This window comes from Ictalurus punctatus, chromosome 17 (assembly GCF_001660625.3).
Source record: "Ictalurus punctatus breed USDA103 chromosome 17, Coco_2.0, whole genome shotgun sequence".
NCBI classification, from domain to species: Eukaryota; Metazoa; Chordata; class Actinopteri; order Siluriformes; family Ictaluridae; genus Ictalurus; species Ictalurus punctatus.
In genome coordinates, this window is record NC_030432.2 from 14,626,634 (window position 1) to 14,647,326 (window position 20,693).

Consider the following 20,693-nt stretch of genomic DNA (forward strand, 5'->3'; position numbering starts at 1 on the left):
ATAATGAACAATAATGGCTCAGACAGGGGGGCAGGAGAGGGGCTGAGCAATCAGATGCTTTGAATCTAGGCAACATTGTATTCAAATGGGTTACGCAAAAAAAAGCAAAAAGACCATGGTGAAGACACTTGAATGCTAATGGAAGCCTCAGGAGCCATCATTTGAAGGAGAAGCAGGGTGATCTGGAGCTCTCTGTCTTTGTTATCCACCTTGATTGCTGTGTAGAGGCTCAGTCTGCTTGAGATCACGCTGATCAGAGCTGAAGAGAGGCAGGTCGGTTAAATAAGTAGTGGGGTGCTCCTGTAAATTTTTCTAGCTGCTTTATCTGACGGGGGAATTTTAATATTTAAGGACTATGAATGGGAACATGTCTTTTCTAGCTGTGAATGAAGAAATAGAGTGAGATGGGAATCGTGACCATCAAATGAATGTGTGAGCTAACGATGCTCATCCAAATCAGACTTAAAAGCTTGGACTGTCTCTCGTCATCAATGCATCTCTCACAAGATGAACTACTCTCGGCTCTAGATTTGCATCATTTCAACTAAAATTAAATGATGATTTTGGAGTTATTAAGCTGTGATTAACATTTTAGCACAGCATCAACCCCTGGGTTCTCTGTAGTAAAACACAGAGATAAGTCAAACTGGGCAAATAACGTCATACGATATTAAAGGAAATCTAAAGAGTACATGTTATAATGTTGTACAGTAATAAATACTAATGTTATCTTAGCAGATGTGGTTCTGGGTTAATGTTTGCAGGGCTGTGAGTGCAAATCCCAGGAGTGACAGGAAACCAATGAGCAAGGCCCTTAACTCTCAACTTGAATTGTATCCTTCTCAAATGTATGCTGTATTGGATTAAAAAAAATAAATCTACCAAATCAATAAAGATCCTAGCAAGAAACATAGACATCAAGCTGACTAGAGAATATTAGCTTCTGTTTATTTTAGCTTGAATTAATTGAGGTTTTAACTTATTCAACCCTGGCACAACAGACCACACTGAGAAATTAAACATCGCCTCCATAACACGCTTATTCAACTGTAATTCGTTTACTCAGTCACCAAGCAAGTAAGATTTCTGCTTTAGGAACACATTTCCCACAGTCCTACTCTCTACTACTTATGCCAAATAATGCTCCATAAACATTCCCATGTTACTCACCTATAGCCGTGGTAAGGAAAGACACCTGTTCCACCTCCTTGCCATCATTATACACTGCCAGGTGCCAGATGCCTGAGTCCATGTACTGGATGAAACCGGTGTCATGGCTGCCAAGGGGCACCAGGCTTCGTGACTGAGTCAGAGCCAGCGGTCCGTCCAGGCTTTGAACCCCCTGAGCCAGGAGTCGCCGTCCATCCAAAAGCTCCACAAAGTCGAACTGGAGACAGAGAGAGAGACAGAGAGACCACGGATAAGTATTAGGATGACACACACGCTCCCACCCCCCCACCACAAGTACTGTGGAGCCAACAAAGAACTGAAAATGGACTGCTGCTTATGTGACAGTCTCAGTAAGATATGTGCTCGCAAGGAGGTTTGCTGCCTGCTCTTTACTCTGGAGATGTCTGTAAAGGGAAATGCTGTGCTGATGGGGAAGCAGGACTTGAATGGAAAGCTAAAAAAGATCACGTTATTACCTTATTGTTCTTATTCACTACTGATTACCAAATAGACAGGGTTTAAATGAAAACTGTATATATTCCCCAAAAATCCATTTTGGCCTTAGAGTAATTTCCAGTAATATAATAACACTGGAACTACGATAGAAATCAATAAAGCCAGTTTGACATGCTTGGTGTTCGATACCAAAATTAGGCGTCTGTTTGATTTTTACAGTCTTTGTTTGTGGAATAAAAAATGAACATGCATCTAGCGCATATAAGCTACAAGTGTAACCTTTTAGCAATAAGCAATTGTCCAATAAACAAGCATTGATTTACATGCTCATTAGACAGACAAAAATCTGACATTTATACAAATTTAGCACTCTCGGAGAGGGGATTTGTATTGATCCTCTCATAGAACCAAAAGAGACTACTGTACAAGCGCCTTGTTTGAACAACCCACCTGTGTGTGTGAAGGAGGAAGGCCTCTTCTTCCATAGATCCCTACCAAGGCATCTTTACTAAGGGACACGTTGAACTTGAGGTACATGGGGTGGTCAATGAAGACCTGAGACCTCCAGAAGATCCCGGGCGGTATCTGCTGTGTGACCTTACGCCCCACGTCTATCTCGCCCATGTCTATGAAGCTGTCATCTGGGAACAAGCCATCCATTTTGCCTGTGAGACAAAGCAACAAAATGTCTCCACTGTAATTTAGATAATACCTTTCTAAAAAGGAGGTAGTCAAGGGAGCCAACAGAATGACCAGAGTGTCACTGATAATCCGACTGACAGCCCAGTCTCGTTCACACATAATGACCGTTCTATGAGGGAGCAAAGCACGCTTGCCATAAAACACCTTTCTTTATGGGACTCTCTGGAAAATGGGAACATCTGCTCGGAAGTGTACGTGGGCCAATTTCCGTAATGATGGCGCCAAAAACAGACATGCCTGCAAACTGAACCCGGAGGACTCTGAGGCAGTCAGCTCTACAGGCGACACCACACGCCACACCAGATGGCAGCCCCTCAAAAAACACCATCATTTGCAACGTGTTCGATCCGGAGAGACAAGGTATGCTCTCCTGCCTTGCAATTTACTGCCAGTGGATCATGTGAACACATCAACACCAATTCTACATTTATATAATACTCCATTAGTCCACTTTAATTCTAGTAGCTTCGATGTCACATTTTAAATGGCCTTCATTGCATTTATGGCACATTTCTGTGGCATTTCTTGTTTTTTTCTTTCTCCAAGACATCTTATTATTTAAATAATAGAAAATCTGGATTCAGCAGGCATTTACATCTTGTACTTATATATAAGCAATACTGAGACTGAATCAGAAAATATGTGCACATAGCACTGGGATGACACTGGACTGATTGGGTGTGTTTCTGGTGACAACTGTGCTATGTAAGGCAGAATTACAAACCCCCGCCTATTGATTTCCCTTCAGCTACAGCCGTCACTCACATAGAGACAGGCTAGCGGTGGCCTGGTGCATGTCGCTCTCTCTCTCTACACTGTCTGCTAAATGAAAAAGGATGACTCTGTGACTCATCTATATGGTAATGGCTGTGATCTCCACCTTTCGGCAAATCAAACAGCTAAATCTGGGCTCTGTTCTGTTTTGAGAGCAGAAAAAAAGTAAAACTTTCCCTACTGTGCAGCTCATCGGCATACCACGGGGGGTTAGCAGTGACTTTCTTCAGCTGCCAAAAAAACTGGTATCTAGTTTACCCGATGAAGGGAAGGCATGCCTTCATTGGACATAATACAAGTTCTAATCCCACTCGCACCCCTGGGTACCTGCTCCCCTAAAGCGGTGCCATCATGTCCTCCAGGAATAAATAGTACCGTTGAACTTGTCTGGCAACATTCACTGGATTACAATGCAAATCTCGAAGAAAGCTGCCAAAACTGGTCACAGCATGGAGCTGGATGACAAATAATCCTAGATCTGATGAAGGCTTTGAAAAATCAAAACTAAGACATTATAATGTTGGCCAGTGATGAGCTGCATCAGTGGGGATCCTCTAAGAAATTAGCTGGATATTTTGGAATGCGTGACTGGATTTGTTCAGGCTGAAGGACACTACTAAAGCTAGTTGTGAAGAAAGTTTTTGGAAGGGGGTCAGGTATGTTCAGACTAATGAAAGTAGGTCTTCAAGCTTTAGAGAAGCGATTCCCAAACCCGTTTCATTCAACAGACCTTCTTAGAACACAGTTCATCCGTACAAACATTATTAAAATGGTGGGTTGTGATTTCCCTTGACTATGCTTCACAGACAGCTGAGGGTCCAACATTATTGCTTTAAGCCATACAAAATACAACCCCAATTCCGAAAAAGTTGGAACAGTATGGAAAATGCAAGAAAAAAAAAAAGTCATTTGAAAATTCAAAATTCAATTCACCCTGTACTATATTGAAAACACATGATTAACACACTATTTTATGTTTTACTTTTTGAATAAAAATATACACTAATTTCAAATCTGATGACAGCAACACTCTCCAAAAAAGTTGGGTGAGTCATCTGTTTACCACTGTGTAACATCACCTTCTCTTTTAATAACACTTATTAAGTGTTTGGGCTCTGAAGACACCAGTTGGTTAAGTTTAGCAAGTGGAATTTTCCCCATTCATCCATGATGCATTTCTTCAGCTGCGCAACTGTACGGGGCCTTCGTTGTCTTATTTTGCGCTTCATAATGTGCCACACATTCTCTATTGGAGGCAAGTCAGGACTGCAGGCAGGCCATGCTAGCACCCACACTCTCCACAACCATGCGCTTGTACTAAGGGCAGAATGTGGTTTGGCATTGCCCATTTTGCAACATATGTTGCTACAAAATGTGTACATATCTTTCTGCATGAATGGTGCCCTCACAGATGTGCAAGTTACCTATACCATGGGCACTGACACACCCCCATACCATGACAGACGCTGGCTATTGGACCTGATGCTGATAACAGCTTGGTTAGTACTTTTCCTCTCTGTCCCGGAAAACTCAACGGCTGTTTTGTCCAAAATCTGAAATGTTGACTCGTCGGACCACAAAACACAATTCCACTGTGCTACTGTCCATCACAGATGAGACTGAGCACAGAGAAGTCGGCGGTGCATATGGACTATGTTGATGTATGGCTTCTGCTTTGCACAGTAAAGCCTTAACTTGGTGAATGGTGCGAATGGTGCTGACTGACAAAGGATTACCAAAGTATTCCCGAGCCTATGTCAGGATATCATTTACAGACTCATGACTGTTTTTAAGACAATGACGTCTGCGGGATCGGAGATCACATGCATTCAGAAGTGGTTTTTGGCCTTGCCCTTTAAGCACAGAGATCTCACCGGATTCCTTGAATCTTTTAATTATATTGTGCACTGTAGAAGGTGAAATGCCCAAAATCCTACCGATTTGTCTTTGGGGAATGTTGTTCTCAAAGTGTTGAATTATTCACTGACATATCTGTTGGTAGATTGTCGAGCCTCGACCCATCCTTGCTCTTGAAGGACTAGGTCTTTTTCGGAGGCTCCTTATATACTATGATTAGACGATTACCTCACCTGTTTCACATCACCTTCTTATTTCAACTTGTCACATCGCTATTAGTCCTAAAGTGCCCTAGTCACAGGTTTTTTGGAACATGTTGCATGCATCAATTTCAAAATAAACGTTAATCTTCAAAAAACTATGCAATTGATTAGATAAAACATCACATGCCTTGTCTTTATAAGTTTTTTGTTTAAATACGAGTCAAATTGCTTTTACTAATCACTCTTCTTTGTTTTTATTAGCATTTTCCATACTGTCCTAACTTTTTCAGAATTGGGGTTGTACAAACTAATAATTACTCACCTGATATTGCCAGCTTATTCAGGAATGCAAGCAACTGCACGAGTAATAGATTCATTCCGAAACCTAATATTTTAATTGTAACAAGACGATTGTTGTTAAAGTTATAAATCCTCCCCAAACCGCGATGTACTTTTTATTACCTCAACTACGCTTAACTGCAAGTCATTGTAAGAGCATCTACATAATTCACTACTACAAAAGACAACTGCATACCACTACATTACTGCTTGTATGCAATTAACCAGACATAACAGATGACCATTTAATCATCAAAAATTTCATTGAAAAAATAGTTCAGCAAGATGTGCACACAAATTTGTGAGACATCTAATATGCTAATGATGATTAATGATCAAGGATTTTCTACTATATTTTATCTGTCCATAACATTTTGTACATACCGTCTTCTCTACCCCTGCGGTCTGGGAGCTCCAGCCCTGTATTGCCGAGGGGAGGCAGGCCCAGGTCTGTAGGTATGGACAAGCTGCTGGTGTTATCTTCTGTCAGACGATATAGCTGTCCTTGCATGGGCTGTAAGTGCCAATTCAAACCAAACAGGTGCATGGCTGCAAGACAACAACATACATCTGGAATTAGCATCAATTATAGGTTTTGTTAGGATTAACAGAAAGAGCCTTCAAACACTGCTGTGGCAGATAATAAATAAAAGCTACAGTCAGGTTCTAATATTTAGTTGTTTGAATAAGCTCTTTAGTGCAACGACTACAAACTTCTTCAGGTACATATGTTGCAATAAAAAAGTGTTTACAGTACAGAGTGATGATATATTGGTCTGCATAACATAAAACAACAAAATGGGCTTTTCCTAATGTGGCTCTTTGGCAAGCATTTCTCTTTCATTATGAGGAAATACTTTTGTGAAGGGTGAAATCTTGCCGAATCACAAGAATGAGCGTCAATGGGTAATACAGTTTTCTTGCTGACAAAGCATGGGTAAAAGCCAAAAGAGCTGTAAACCCCCACAAACCTTCAACCCTACAGGGCAAAAAGAGTGTTGTAACTACCAGCACAGGCTCCCTGGGGTAACACTATTCTTCTCATCCCAATTACCTTACTAATAACCCCTCTCTTCACACACTCCCCAGGGCAGGAAAGACAAGGAAATGATCAAGTCAGCAGGAAGAGAACAGAGAAGCCTGGAATCAACAAAAGGCGCGACCTCTGTAATGAACAGCCATGGAGACTGAGAACGAGTGACTCAACATGATGGATCACCGGAAAGAGTAAAGATGTGATCAGTTTTACTGGGAAAATATCACACCCCAGGACCCTCTGGTCAGCATTAAAAACAAACAAGAACCATTAACCATTAAAGCCATTCCAACGTTTGGTATACATAACCATGCCAGTTCATTCTAAGAAGATTTATAGATACAGCATGGGTTACAGCTTGTTTATCGAACCAATATAATCTCTAGCGCATCCTTTCTTAACACTTAAATTTCAAAACTTGATTTCATTCATCAGCACATAATTGGTACAAGACGATAAGGTGCCCAAGCACATTCCTGTACTGCACCATCTCGCTCTCAACAAAGTGCTTCAGCAAAAATAGCTTTCCATTTCACTTAACATCATTGAGAATAAAGAGCAAGTATTGGTTTCACCCGATAGCAAATATCTTATCTCCAAAAAGGTGAAAGGGAGTCTAAACAAATTGATTTATTTTCATGTCACAGCATTTGGGGGGAAAAGCTTAGCTGGTATAATTCTTAAAATACTGAACTCAATCTCAATTTGTGTTGTGTACTGCAGTTCCAAGCATATAAGAGTACAAGGAAAGAAAACCAAAGTGTAAGGAGTGCATGCTTCTGACTAAGGGTTTCACTGGAAAAAAAAAACAAGCAAACAGGCAAAGTGTATAATTGCAAAGTATTCTGTACATATTGTGACAATATTATTATTTCAGGCTATTTATTAATATATTTGTTGTTGCTTTTCACAACAAAGCAAATGCAAGAACGTTTTGATTTGACCCTATTTTTGAGTGGCCATTATAATAAATTATACACCTACAGTACATAATTGACCAGTGCTTATACTCGAAGTCAGAACATAATAATGAATAATTTATTGTATAACCACACTAATAATAACTGCAAAGTGACCAGAATCTTGTGCATGTTGGAGAATCTTTATCCATTTAAGGGGAGAAGGCAGAAGTTAGCCAGTATTAGCAAAATGTCAACAGCAATGAATCCAAATGAAAGATGTGTTACTAAGTGGTGATACCATTGGCTTCCCAAAAAGAACTTTGCCAAAGACTTCTTTGGCTTCTAAAAATATATATGTAACTAAGCTCTTCAAGGCATTTGTATGACACCCACGCACCCCTCTGTAGATGCTGTAAAATCAATGCCCCCGCTTGCCTTGACTTTAGTAATAGCTTCAATCTAGCTGGTTAAAAAGCCCCAACACTGAACTGACAGAGTACAGATCAAACTTTGGTGATAAGTTTAAAAAAAAAAAAAAAAAAAACCATAGCTTTGCTTCCTAGTTCCTCTCATCCATTAATTACAGTCATATTAGTCTTCTTCATCCTGCTTTACATCTGCCCATTTACAAGCTGCAAGGAAATCTGGTCTCCAAAAATAATGAGGCCTTTGATAGAGTTTGCCATAGAGGTTGGAAAGTCTCTCTGCTCTGGTTTACTGAATCAATAGCCATTTGGAAAATTGCAGAGTGCCTTCTGCTGATTGTATTCCACCACATCTCAGCATTCCTGCCGACGAGCCCAGATTTCTGTGCTTCTTTTTTGTGTTGAAGCTGAACATGGATGAGCACAAAAAATATATTGTGAGACAATATAAATGCAAACAATCAGGTCCCTCTGCATTGGCTAAATTTTACTACGGCAGAGGCGGGTGTGAGCACACTGAGACAGATGGCACCATTTGTCAAGTTTGGGTGGTACATGCATGCCTCCTCCTTTCTTTTTTTTGTCCATTTCTGTCTCTTCCACTCCATTCCGTTTCCTTCTCTGAGTCAGTGCTTGACGACTGTCCTGGGCAAGCACATCAAAAAGCATCAGCAGCCCGTGTGTCATGCCAAACATCCAAGCAAAATCACTCCAGTGTAGGGTCCGTCACTCATCCACTCTTAGTCTCTTCACTGTTAATGGAAAATGACTTGCCAGAACAACCCTTCTAAGCATATCCCTACACTACTATTATTTACCTCAGGCAATTCCTGGTATCTGCATGATGCAGAGTGCTTGGTCTGAATCCAGAAAAGAGGATTATGAAAGAAATATGTCCCTTTGTTCATCCAAACTTTAGCATAGTCCAGATTCTTGGCTACCTCTTTTGGAAGAAGACTGGCATCCAAAATCTGCATGCCTGTTGCAAGGACAAGTAGCTGCTGGGGCAACATGGCATTCACATCTGAGCTTCAGTTTGGATGTGTGTTCTGCTTTTTTTCCTCCTTTTTTTGGCATGGTACATGGGCAGAGCAGCCAATCAGGATGCGGAACACTGCTGCAAACTACTCCCAAGATCCGGTGGAAGAAGCAAAGCCCATTAACAGGTTGTTTGTGCCACCAATGCAGACCCTCTTGCACTGAAGGGAATTAGTGTAACCAGAATCAACAGGTTCTCCAGAAAAGCACAAGAGAGGAACCAAAAACAAGGCCATGGATGTAATACAAAAAAGGATAAAATGTACCCTGGGGATAGGATCAGACATGGCATGAGAATACGCCAACGACCACGATCACTCGTCCTCCATACAATGGGCGGTGCGCATTAGCAAGCATAAGGTTTATTAACTCCTCTTAGACACTTGAATTGATGATGTGTCAAATACAGGTAGTTCTCTGTCCTCTCATTAGCGTCCTAATGACTCTGACACCTTTCCTGAAGGGGAGGATAGTGTGCAAAGCATGTGCCACTTTTCTGTGAAGCCTTGCCCTATTGGACCAGACTGTAATCAACACACTGGCAGCTGATATAAAAGCGAGAAAAGGTGAAATGATGCGCAAGAGAAGAGAGGCAAGATTACTGGAACACACTTGCAGGGATAGAGGTAATTATCTAGAGGTAATTAAATCCACTGACTAGGGGGAAGCAGACGATTTTATTCCCCTCACATTAATTCATTGATTACTAATGATGATGAGATTTGTGGGGAGTCTGTGTCACCCCTGCAATGACGTGCACTAAACCTGATAGAAGTCAGTAAAAGGTGTGACAGTGGCTGTTGGTCATTGGCTCTGTAGGGGAGGAAAAATCCTATACACTTGTCCCTGATTAGATTTTTTTTTTGCCTGCATATATGCCACTACCTCAAAAGGTCTTGAACAATTCTTTACTCTGAGTGAATCTGAAGAGAAGCTGTTAAGACTGAATCATTTCTCTGAAGTGTCTGGCAAGTGCAATCTCACTTCATTCTTTAATTACATGGCCATGATTTGATATCTTAAGATTAAATCTTAGGCCTGATTTAATCTCTGGACTGACTGACATTTTGTTTTTGGTGGGACAACATTAACAATGACATAGCCTCAAACAAAATTAATTCAAGGGGCTTGAATCACAGTTGACTTATGCTACAGAGTGTCCCAAAAATCTCCATACATTGCGGGAAATTAACACTTTTTAGCAAAATGTCTTCCAACATTTTTCATACTAAGTTTATTTTATATACTTATGTATATATATATATGTGTGTGTGTGTGTGTGTGTGTGTGTGTGTGTGTATGTATAGTGTGTATATGTATATATATATATATATATATATATATATATATATATATATATATATATATATATATAATATATATACACGTCCAGGGTTCGGGTCCCGCCAAGGCCATGTGTGTGCGGAGTTTACATGTTCTCCCCGTACTGCGGGGGTTTCCTCCGGGTACCCCCACAGTAGCAATGCACACCAATTTTGAACAAGAGAACAGAAAGATGTATTCTGGTATAAAAGCCAGCCAGTCAGTTTTTGTTGCAATTGAGCAAAATCCCAGTGTAGCTCCTAACTCAGTAAGTGAGCGTTACCATCACGGTGTCATTCACTATATGTTCGATGGTGACCGGGAGCCGGACTGCAGCTGTTCGGCCATGGCGCTGCTGCTCCTGGGCGCTGAAGCAGCGACAAGCCAGACACTTCATCCAAGATAGGAGATACACTGGGATTTTGCTCAATCGCAACAAAAAGTGAGTGTGTTTCATTATCATTTCTTTTACTATGATTATTTTTTGCTTTAAACCCACTAAGATCCTAAGCTAAGCTAAGCTAAGTTAAGCCAATTGGCTACTGCCACAATGGTGCTGTTTCTGCTAGTGAGCACGGGTGGCTACGGTTCACGTGCGCTCTACTGTCTTCACTCCAATTGGTAGTCGCTGCACCAAGTCCCTCTAAATTTGCATAAAGTTAAAGTTTTCTCAACTTTCATAGTTGCTGGACACGCCCACATCTAGTCGCCAATGGTCACTGTCGCTCATATTGCCGGAAATCACCGGCTTGCATTGAAAATGAATTATTTGTGGTCACTCTGTTTCTGCAAGTCTCTGTATGTGTGAATGCACCTTTATTCATAAATCAAACTTCATAGACCGACCACGGAGCACAGTGACTACTGCCCCAGTGGGCCTCTGTTAGAAGTTGGTGTAGTTCCTATTTTTGACCAGTAGGTGCAATATTAATAACTCTACCAAGCTAAATGAGGTGCTGAGCAAGCTGTTCCACGAATGAGAACTAGAATGGTGACTTAACGCATATATCTGAACATCAGGTTCTATCTGTCAAACAGTTTATTCGTTTTTCAACTTATAATATAAACAAATACAAATAAAAACATCCAACTAAATAAAGAATGATGCAAGGTGAATAGAAGCAGGAACTAAAGACACAGCTGAAATATAAGTGGGTGGGAGTTCAAACCGAGCCAGTTTCAGCATTAAGAGAGAAAGCGAGCCCAGCATGAGCAGAAATGAACACAGAGGGAAGCTGATGACCTTCAAATGCGCTGAACATAACGACCTTCTTAATGGCACCGCTGAGAAAATGGCACACGCCTCCCGACTTTTTAAACCACACACTCCTCTTTTTTTAAACAAACCATTTCATGTGAACTACAATAAAAAAAGACAAGGAAAAAAAAAACGGCCACATAAACACACACACACACACACACACACACACACACACACACACACACACGACTCTAAACATCTGTCAGAAGATTTAATTGGGTTCATTAGACAACACAGTTAGAGTTTCCAATTACAGACCTCCATAATTAATTGCACTTGAAATTAACTATATTTTCTCATCAGCTTTTAATTAAACGTGGCCCCTTGTTCTTGATTGGAATTTCTCGATTCTCAGGGCGAGCTAAGGTTCCCTACATGTTTACTCAAGGGCGCATGGGGAGATGGTCTTGATTTTTTGGGTTGAGTAATTACAAGAAGTAATTAGGACCCATCAGCCTGTTGGGCTCCACAGAGCTCCTGGCGAGGTCAAAGCCGAAGTCGGCCACAGACACACAACTTTCATGCTCAGCTTTAGCCTTTCACTTCTTAGTGGATTCATATTTCATGCAGTACATCTGCTATTAAGAGCAGATTTTACATTTGTATTCGGGTTTCAAAATACGGTGGCAAATTGCCATCGTAAAAAAAAAAAAAAATATATATATATATATATATATATATATATATATATATATATATATATATATATATTTATGCAAATTTTCCCAGCAAAAACGAAATAGATAATCATGATTTACTATCATTTAGCCAGAGGAGGGAAGTAGAAATTATGTTTTTTTTTAATCATCATTCTGCCACGATGCATATTTATTCCCAGTGATGAAGCAGCAGAAGCTATTTTTTTTCTTGATGATGGGAAATTGTTCTGAAAGATATCCCATTGTAGCTGTACTGATGTGCCCTTGCGCTTGCTTTCCCCATTTCTTCTTCATCATAAAATCTTATTTCAGATCTCCTCTTCTAAGATTGCATTTAACAATGTAATCATTTATATGCTAAACAGATACACATGTTAATGTGAGCCATATGATGAAGTCCTTTTGTCAGAGCTCGGAATGTAAAACATACTCTCGGCTTGATGGATGGCAAGAATCTGCATTTGTGCTGCGACTGGAAATAAGGCATCTTATTTCTTTTTCCGTGCATGGAATGTAACAGCCAGGTTCTTAAAAGGCCACAAGGGAGCGTGTACAAAAAACATTTCACTACGGCATGACAGATCTGTGATAAGACACTGAGGGAGTTTGATGGGGACTAGAGAATTCAAAAGCATAAGTCTATTCAGCATACACAAAGTGTATGAGTTTCATCGAAAGGTGTTATTTATTAAAAATAGGAAATCTTAATTAGGGTAGGGTCTTTAAGGTATTTGAAACGTCTGGCTGAAAAAGTTCTTGGGAGACCATAAAATTTTAACTGCGTGGAAAAAAAATAGAAATCCCTGCTTTAATAAGATGAAATACATTCAGCATAATGTTCTCTGGTATGCCTGTGTAGTAAAATATTTAAAGGAAGTGTGCTTCTCAAGTTGGAACAGTCCTCATTAATAGACTGGTGCATATTTGAAGGGTCTAGGATAAAAAGTTGAATATGAGAAGGGAATGAACTTACCGATGAAGTACGCCAGCAGGAACACCAGTGTGATGGAGATGAGGATGGCACTGAGGGCGGCACATTTCCAGTTGCAGTGCTTGTAGGGCTTCTTGAGGCTGAAGACGGGTCGGGTGAATGTGCTGCGAGGCAAGGGTCGCGGTGGGGGAGAGTACACCGTGCTGGAGGTCAGAGGGTAAGCGGGCGACGTTGTGCAGTACAGAGGTGAGCTCCCACCAGGCTTGAACAGAAAGTGTCTAAAAGAGCGCAATAAAACTGTATTGCACAAGTTTTAAAAAGAACAAGACGCGTGTGTTGATGTGTTATATTTAGGGCTGGCCCGAACAGCAGTTACAGACTTTGAATACTCGTCGGTGTTTCTGCTTTCAACAATTAAACATCGTTTTAAGTATGTTCTAAATCCAGTAGGTGACAATGATGTATTAGTTGTGTATACACTAATATATGTACATATATGTATATACATACAGTATTTGTATCAGCTGTGTGGTAAAAATAAATGTTTTATTAAATCGTTCAAGCATGAGTCTAAACAAATAGCAAGACAAAGTAGTTCATCTGACTGTGCTATATATGCTCTGGATTGAAAAAAAATAAAAAATTTAAATGAAACCCTGTTTACTTTTGAATCGTACCCATTTCAGCAGCTGTTTAACAACACCAACAGTTAAATAAGGTACTAAGATTATAAAAATAAGGGTTGTAGGTGTTACCCATCGGCTATTTTTTAAGAAATAAAACATTTGGGTGTTTGTTTGTTTGTTTGTTTGTTTTTTGTTTTGTAAATATCAATAGTTCAATAGTTCTTATAATATAGCACACTATGTCACATGACTTTCTGTCCATGTTTTTTTAAATCCCAAATGGCTCCCAATTTTTTAGACATATAATGCAGTGTGTATCTTGGAGAAACCATTATTTCGCTGCGTATGTGCTGCACTTATACATGGAGTCAGAAGGTAAAGACGGAGCCAGCGTTATGAATGAACACTGGAGTATTCAAATGATTCAGGCCAGCCTTATTTAAGTGTTTTCCCCCTCTTTGTTAAAACAGAACTGAGCATCTCTGCACAGTCAGTGAAGCCGTCACTTAGACTTTTCGGTTCCTTTGGCCACTTTTAGACCTGCGTGGGGTTCAAAATTTTCGTGCCACCAGGGTTCGCTGCACTGAAATCTGCACTGAATCAATATGTAATTTAATTTACAGCCCGAGTGACCGCAGAGAATCCTCGTTAATGTGGACCTGTGCTGTGACTTCTAATTCACCTCCAGAGGGTGTGTCTCCGGAGTGCCAAGTGGCTGCTGCAAATAAATAAATATATATATATATATATATATATATATATATACACACACACACATGTGTATATATGTATGTATGTATATATATATATATATATATATATATATATATATATATATACACACACACAGATGGTAAGGGCAGCTCATTTGACCTCAAAGATCATGACACACTCTTGTTAAAGGAAGCTCGGGTCCGATTGAGTGCTGTGGTTTCGCGTTGGCTTTTAAAGACAATTAAGAGATTTTTTGAGACAACTGAGACCGCTTTACTGACCGAGTAAGAGATACTCAGAGATGAAATACATATGAATCTTACGCAACCTTGACCAGTCTAATGTACTAAAAAAATCAATTGCAATTTTACTTGCTATCATTGATCATGGTTACTTCTGTACATGCAAAAAATATTTATTGCTGGAAGGTGCAGTTCCACATTTAAATAAAAGAACAGATTGGAAAGACAAGATCAATGCACGCATGTACCGCTAGGAAGCATGGCAAAGCAGATCCTACTAGTTACGGCGGCCACGGTCGGAACGTGGAACATACCCGTCACTGTAAGCATTGTCGCGGCGAGCCGTAGCCAGTATGTCCATCTCTATAAGGTTGTCCTGTAAACTCTCTAGGTTTGTCTGCTTTGCTATGTTTCTACACACAGGTAGAGAGATGGATAGATGGAGTGAGAGTGAGGGACATGCATGCAAGAAGGAAACACAGATGTGACCATCCTGTGACTTCAGAACTAAAGGTGGAAAAACTGACAGAGACAAACGGAGAAATCAAAACTAAAGCCCTTATGGAACTAACTAGGAGTTTGTTGTTTTTGTGTAAACTCTCCCGTTTCCTGTACTAAACACTCTTTCCCCCACACAAGCATGTACCTTGTATTGTATGACCCTTGCCCTTCTCTGCAAGAGTCCTGCTCCTCTCTGATAAACATTAGAGTATTCTGGTTCCTTTGTGGTTGGGGTTAAAAGAAAACAAGTCATCATGTTACCATTACACATTTTGTACCTTTTATAAGTCAAATTAAAAGTCAGTAAATCACACGTTATGTTTTATAGGCAATTCTACATTCTATTTTGAAATGGTAAATAAGTTCAAGAAGAAAATGGATATTAAGAGTCAGGAGAAAATAGTTTTCTCTTCTCCAAGGAATGCCGGATCACGTCCGCATCAGACCGCTGTTCCATAAGGGAATGCTGAAGTGATGCAATGGAAGAATGAACCATCAAGCATGCAGAGCACAGACTCCACACCTTCAGTTCAACAAGAGAAAAGACTTGTTTCCCTCCTGTTCACTTCCTGTTACAGGCTGTTTGCTCTTTTCTCATTGTTTATTGCTTATTTGTTCAGCCCGCGAGAGAAGCGTTAAACTTTTAATGAAGGAGTCAAGCTGGGAAGGGGTTCGGTAAATCGAGTGTAGGTGGACAGGAAGAATAGTAAAAGAGCGCAGAGGAAGACCAAGCAACATTCTGGGAGTCTCACTCTCCATTCATCCCTTTCAACTAAGAGAACCATTTTCAGGACAAAAACTAAAGCCTCAAGTGTCCCAGCGCCTGTGAGCTTTTCCTAATGGCGCTATTTTCTGTCAGAAGACTTTATATAACTAACGGACTGGATGAGGGAGGGGTTGATAATGCTGATTTATTCACTTTTCCAACACATCCTTTTCTTCCGCATGCTGGCTGGTGTGACCATCTGTTCCCTTCTCGTCTGGGAATACCTGCTACAGATTAAACTTTGGGAAAATCCGTAGCGCCTAATCAGTCATTATGTCGTTAAGTGTCCCTCCGCAAAATGAAATTAACACTCATTTTCCTGTTGAGTGGACCGCCACAGTAGCGATGATGTAGCGACAGAGAAGAGTGAAAACAGTGATCTGCAAGCAAATAGATCCATAGCATATGTGCTTGTCAAAAGAGATTTGATTGTAAGAAGAATAAAATATTAAGGGAAATATTGTCAAGATGGTCAAACTTTAAGCATGAGAGATAGCTAGAAACGTACATGTTAGAACCCAGAGAGCTCACATGTAAGGAATAATGCATGTCAGATGGTGCAGTTATATGAAAATAATGCATGCTGGGGTGGTGCGATGTGGCCATCGTGCAAGAGCAGTGCTGTTACCAACCCCTACAATCCCCCTCCACCACCCCCAAACACCCCAGAGTGCATTATGTTCATATAACAGCACGGTCTGGAGTGCTTTATTCCACTTATACCATAGTGATTTGTCTACAATATTTATTTATTTGTTTATTAATGCTTATTCATGTTTATTAATGACTACATGAAACATATACAATGTTTAATTTATTAGTGTATGAAAGGTTGTGCATTTTAACAGTTTATTGTTAGATTTAATTTTATGGAACGTTCACATGTTAGATCCTGGCCTTGATCTCATGGAATATTCCTTCCAGAAGTCCTTACCAAAACTGCACACAAGTTACATGAGAATTACAGTGTTGCCTGAAATTTGTGAACCCTGTAGAATTTTGCATGAATATGACCTAAAACATCATCGGATTTTCACACAAGTCGTAAAAGTAGACAAAGACTTGCAGAAAGAAGCAAAGAGGTTCACACCAGATACTGAAAGCAAAGGTTCACATACTTTTGCCGCTCACAGTTTCCTCAATAAATGAAGGACCAAGTATAATATTTTTGTCTCATGTGTTTAATTGGGTTCTCCTTGTCTACTTTTAGGACTTTGTGATATCATATTTTAGGTGACTTGATGATGTCATATTTAGGTCATATTTATGCAGAAATATAGAAGATTCTAAAGGGTTCACAAACTTTCAAGCACCACTATATGCATATATAGGGTGCCAAAAAAACAGACTTGTTTCTTGGTTACACACAAATCTGAACTTAAAGAGCATTATTCATGTGTGAGTATGATATTGGCTAAAGAGCAGATCAGTATTAAATCCAGTGCCACGTTCTGACAGTTGTAACCACAATATGTTATGGGCTGTACATACACACAAAGAAACTATTATGGAACGCCATTCGAGGCCACTATTAAATACATAAATATGACACTATTAGTTAACAAACAGAATTGCTTCTTTAATAAAATGCGGTTTCTTGCATGGTGGGAATCTGAGGAGACAACATCTTAATAGGAGACTTTGCCAAACTGGCTGACTAGCTATGAATAAAGTTCAGAATGAATGAAAAGCGAGCTATAAGCGTAGTGGATGAATGCTTGGTCAGCTTATCATTCAAAGCATGGACACATTTACTTTACATGATAGTGTAATGAATGAACAAAAACATAGTCATCGTTTTATAATTGTATCATTTTACTTTCCCCATGTAAACACTGATGTCAGTTTTGGACTTGTGACTAACTCTGAATACGGCTCACAGAGTTTAAATGGATCAAAGCTGCTTCTAGGAAGCGATGGGCTGTCTGAGTGTGCGAGAGGGTAATCTGAACACCATCTCTCTTCAGTCCTAACCTGACAGCTCTGATATTTGCCATGCATTAGGAGCAGCCAGAATGATGTAGACAGTCATCAGCATTCAATGCACTTGACTGATCGGTTTCATATAAGACCTTCCTAAAGCAGCATGAGCAAAGGCTGATCGGAGATAAACAAGGTACCAGGGCTCTAGTAGGGCAGAGCGAGAGCTGCACTAGAGGTGCCTGAGTGCAATTACCTATCCATTACCCACTGACCTATATATTATGCTTAAGAGCATCAAGCTCTGTACATTTCAAGCGGAGGGAAAAAACAGTGCTTTTCTTTTGTGGCATGGTTTGAATGCATGGTGGCTTGCTGCCCCGACAATGACAGCCATCTGAACAGAAGTTTACTGAAGATCACTCTGTTGGAGCAAAACAGTGCAGATGCACAAGAGCTGTACACCAGTGTGCATTGGATAAAGCATGGATATGCAAAGAAACATGTCATTTAGTATAAAGATGCACAGAAAATGCAAAACAGTCATTTAGTATAATAATCCGCATTGCAGTATGTTTTAAACAATTATTTTGGTGGGTTTTTTTTTTCTTTTGTATTTTTTGACTAATATCCACTGACTTATACAGTGCTAAACACCTACACAGCACTCTGCCAAGGCTGGACATTGTACCAAGCAAACATTATGCATTTTTATGTATAAGCATAAACATTAGTCAACCGTGAAATTGACCCCTTGGCTCTAAAAGCAGAGGTAGCTTATGTTTATCTAGACTCATGTCCTCAGTCCCACACAAACTGACTCAGAGATGCATGGCTCACACATGGATGACTGCAAATACAAAATATGCAATAACAGGAACAATAGCAACTGTGAACCTGATCAACATTTGCCTGTTGTCGTAATCTGGGAAGTCTGGCTCACCACATACGAGCCTACGGTTGGCCAAAGGTCCTGTCCCTTATGTCCCTGGTTTCCCATGACATTCAAGACATTGTGGAATGCACAGATTAACTGTGGCCTTTTGCAGAAGGCCATTTTATAGGTGACCTGATGAAACACCATCCCACCTGGACCTCATTAGGGAAAAGTGCACCAAACAACCTTTAGTGTGATTGACATTGTGTAGTGCCTCACTGTCTAAACTGTACTGCTGCTTATAGGCATTACAACACAAGAACAACTTTCTTTAAAAGTACACAAACTATAATTATACTAGAGTTAACTTATAATTATGATTACAGAAAATGCTGTCTTTCGTACTTCCATCTGTATAATTATGCTCATTAAAATCTAAATGACAAAAACTGATTCAGGATAATCACCTGCACTATAGGAAGTTGAACCCAGGCCAAAGTTCATAGCATGCAGACATATAATGTATCATGGAGCTCATTTTGGTAAATTACCTTTTTAATATTATATTTTAACATTAGCCATTTCCAGAAAAAGCCTCGTTCTCGGTCCTACCTGGTCTCCAGGGGGATGTTGCTGTTGAGGAGCCAATTGTCCTGCGCACTTCCAGAGTCTGGGGCGCTGGAGGGTCCCTCGGGTGCCGCTGTGCTGTCGGTGGGCGCTGGACTGACGTTACTGCGCGGGGTGTAGTTACTCCGGCTCAGCGAGCCCACAGATGTTCCATGGTGCTGACTGGGAGAGTGCGAATGGGCGAGGGGGAGTGGAGGTGTCCTCAGGCGCGAATGATTCGGGTAAGAGCCCTCTGAGGAGGAGGAAAGAAGAGATGGAGAGAAAGGGAATGAGAGGCGAAGTAAGGTTAAATTAATGCATTATAACCTGCAAGCATCGCACGAAAATCTGTACACTCTGTATTCTCAAGGGCTCTAGCTTCCTCTTGGATTTCAACTTGGAACATTTTCTCTCTGTTGTACAACGATTATGGGTTACACCAAAGGCAAAAACAAAGTACAGTTTAGGGTGCTAGATGGAAAAGTGTGTAGGTGGATACTTTTGTTTTGTCTCTAGTGGGGAAAGCTCATCTACAATATTCAAAAACTGTTCCATAGCATAATGACTGTATAAATTTTTTTCTCTTCAAACATCATCAACATCAACAGCAATGTTGGCACACTGTGAACCATTTCTTTATGTTTATAATGGTAGTGCATTTCTTAATAGTTTTAATAATTAATTTTACTTACATATAATTTATTTTGCTTACATACAAGTCAGAATATTTCTTCAGTAGATTGCCTCGCAAGCTAAGCTAAGCTGGTGACTGTCTGGTGCGTTTTGCATTTTTTGACAGAGGCAATTTGACTGACAATGAGCCACAAACATTTTCCTGCAGCCCATCACCAAACATGCAAGATTATCTTCTTTACTCACCGTTAACTGCTTCAAACAAAACTTCAAAACAAAAATATATATATTTTCTCATTGACTATTTAAAAAAAAAAATTGTGTCACAATTGTGTAATAGTGTATACACTGGGTTTTCGAGAACCAATCAGGTTTTAACCTTCAAGATCCTGAACCTTGGGGCCAGAAAAGTGTACAAAAGATAACACATAACACATGCTCCATGGTAGAAGTATTTGAGATCTGGTTAAATAATCCCCCAAAGTATACTGTGTTGACTCACAATGCGGCTCATATTAAGGAAACCTAAGCTGATTCTACTTCATATTATGATTAGGATTTGCTATACAAAATACTGGAGTACAATTTGAGGCATGTTATGGCATGACATCAGATTCACAGCTAGTGTTACATGCACTATCACTAAAACTATGTGGGCAGCATTATCTCTGTTGACTTCCCACCGTCACACCTCAGATGGCAGCTGGAACCTCCCATCCAGCATTAGCTACC

At 40.1% G+C, this 20,693-nt stretch overlaps 1 protein-coding gene across 1 annotated transcript in view; it reads right to left on the bottom strand.

Annotated features, from left to right (window-relative positions):
- Window positions 1-20,693, bottom strand: part of tenm4 (teneurin transmembrane protein 4) — a 220,114-nt gene that overhangs the window by 101,341 nt on the left and 98,080 nt on the right. The window contains exons 5-11 of the mRNA XM_053687323.1: window positions 19,335-19,581; window positions 15,305-15,379; window positions 14,973-15,071; window positions 13,119-13,354; window positions 5,886-6,050; window positions 2,077-2,291; window positions 1,171-1,387 (exon numbers count right to left, since the gene is read on the bottom strand). Of these exons, the coding sequence (XP_053543298.1) occupies window positions 1,171-1,387; window positions 2,077-2,291; window positions 5,886-6,050; window positions 13,119-13,354; window positions 14,973-15,071; window positions 15,305-15,379; window positions 19,335-19,581 (1,254 nt within the window). The remainder of the gene's footprint in view (window positions 1-1,170; window positions 1,388-2,076; window positions 2,292-5,885; window positions 6,051-13,118; window positions 13,355-14,972; window positions 15,072-15,304; window positions 15,380-19,334; window positions 19,582-20,693) is intronic.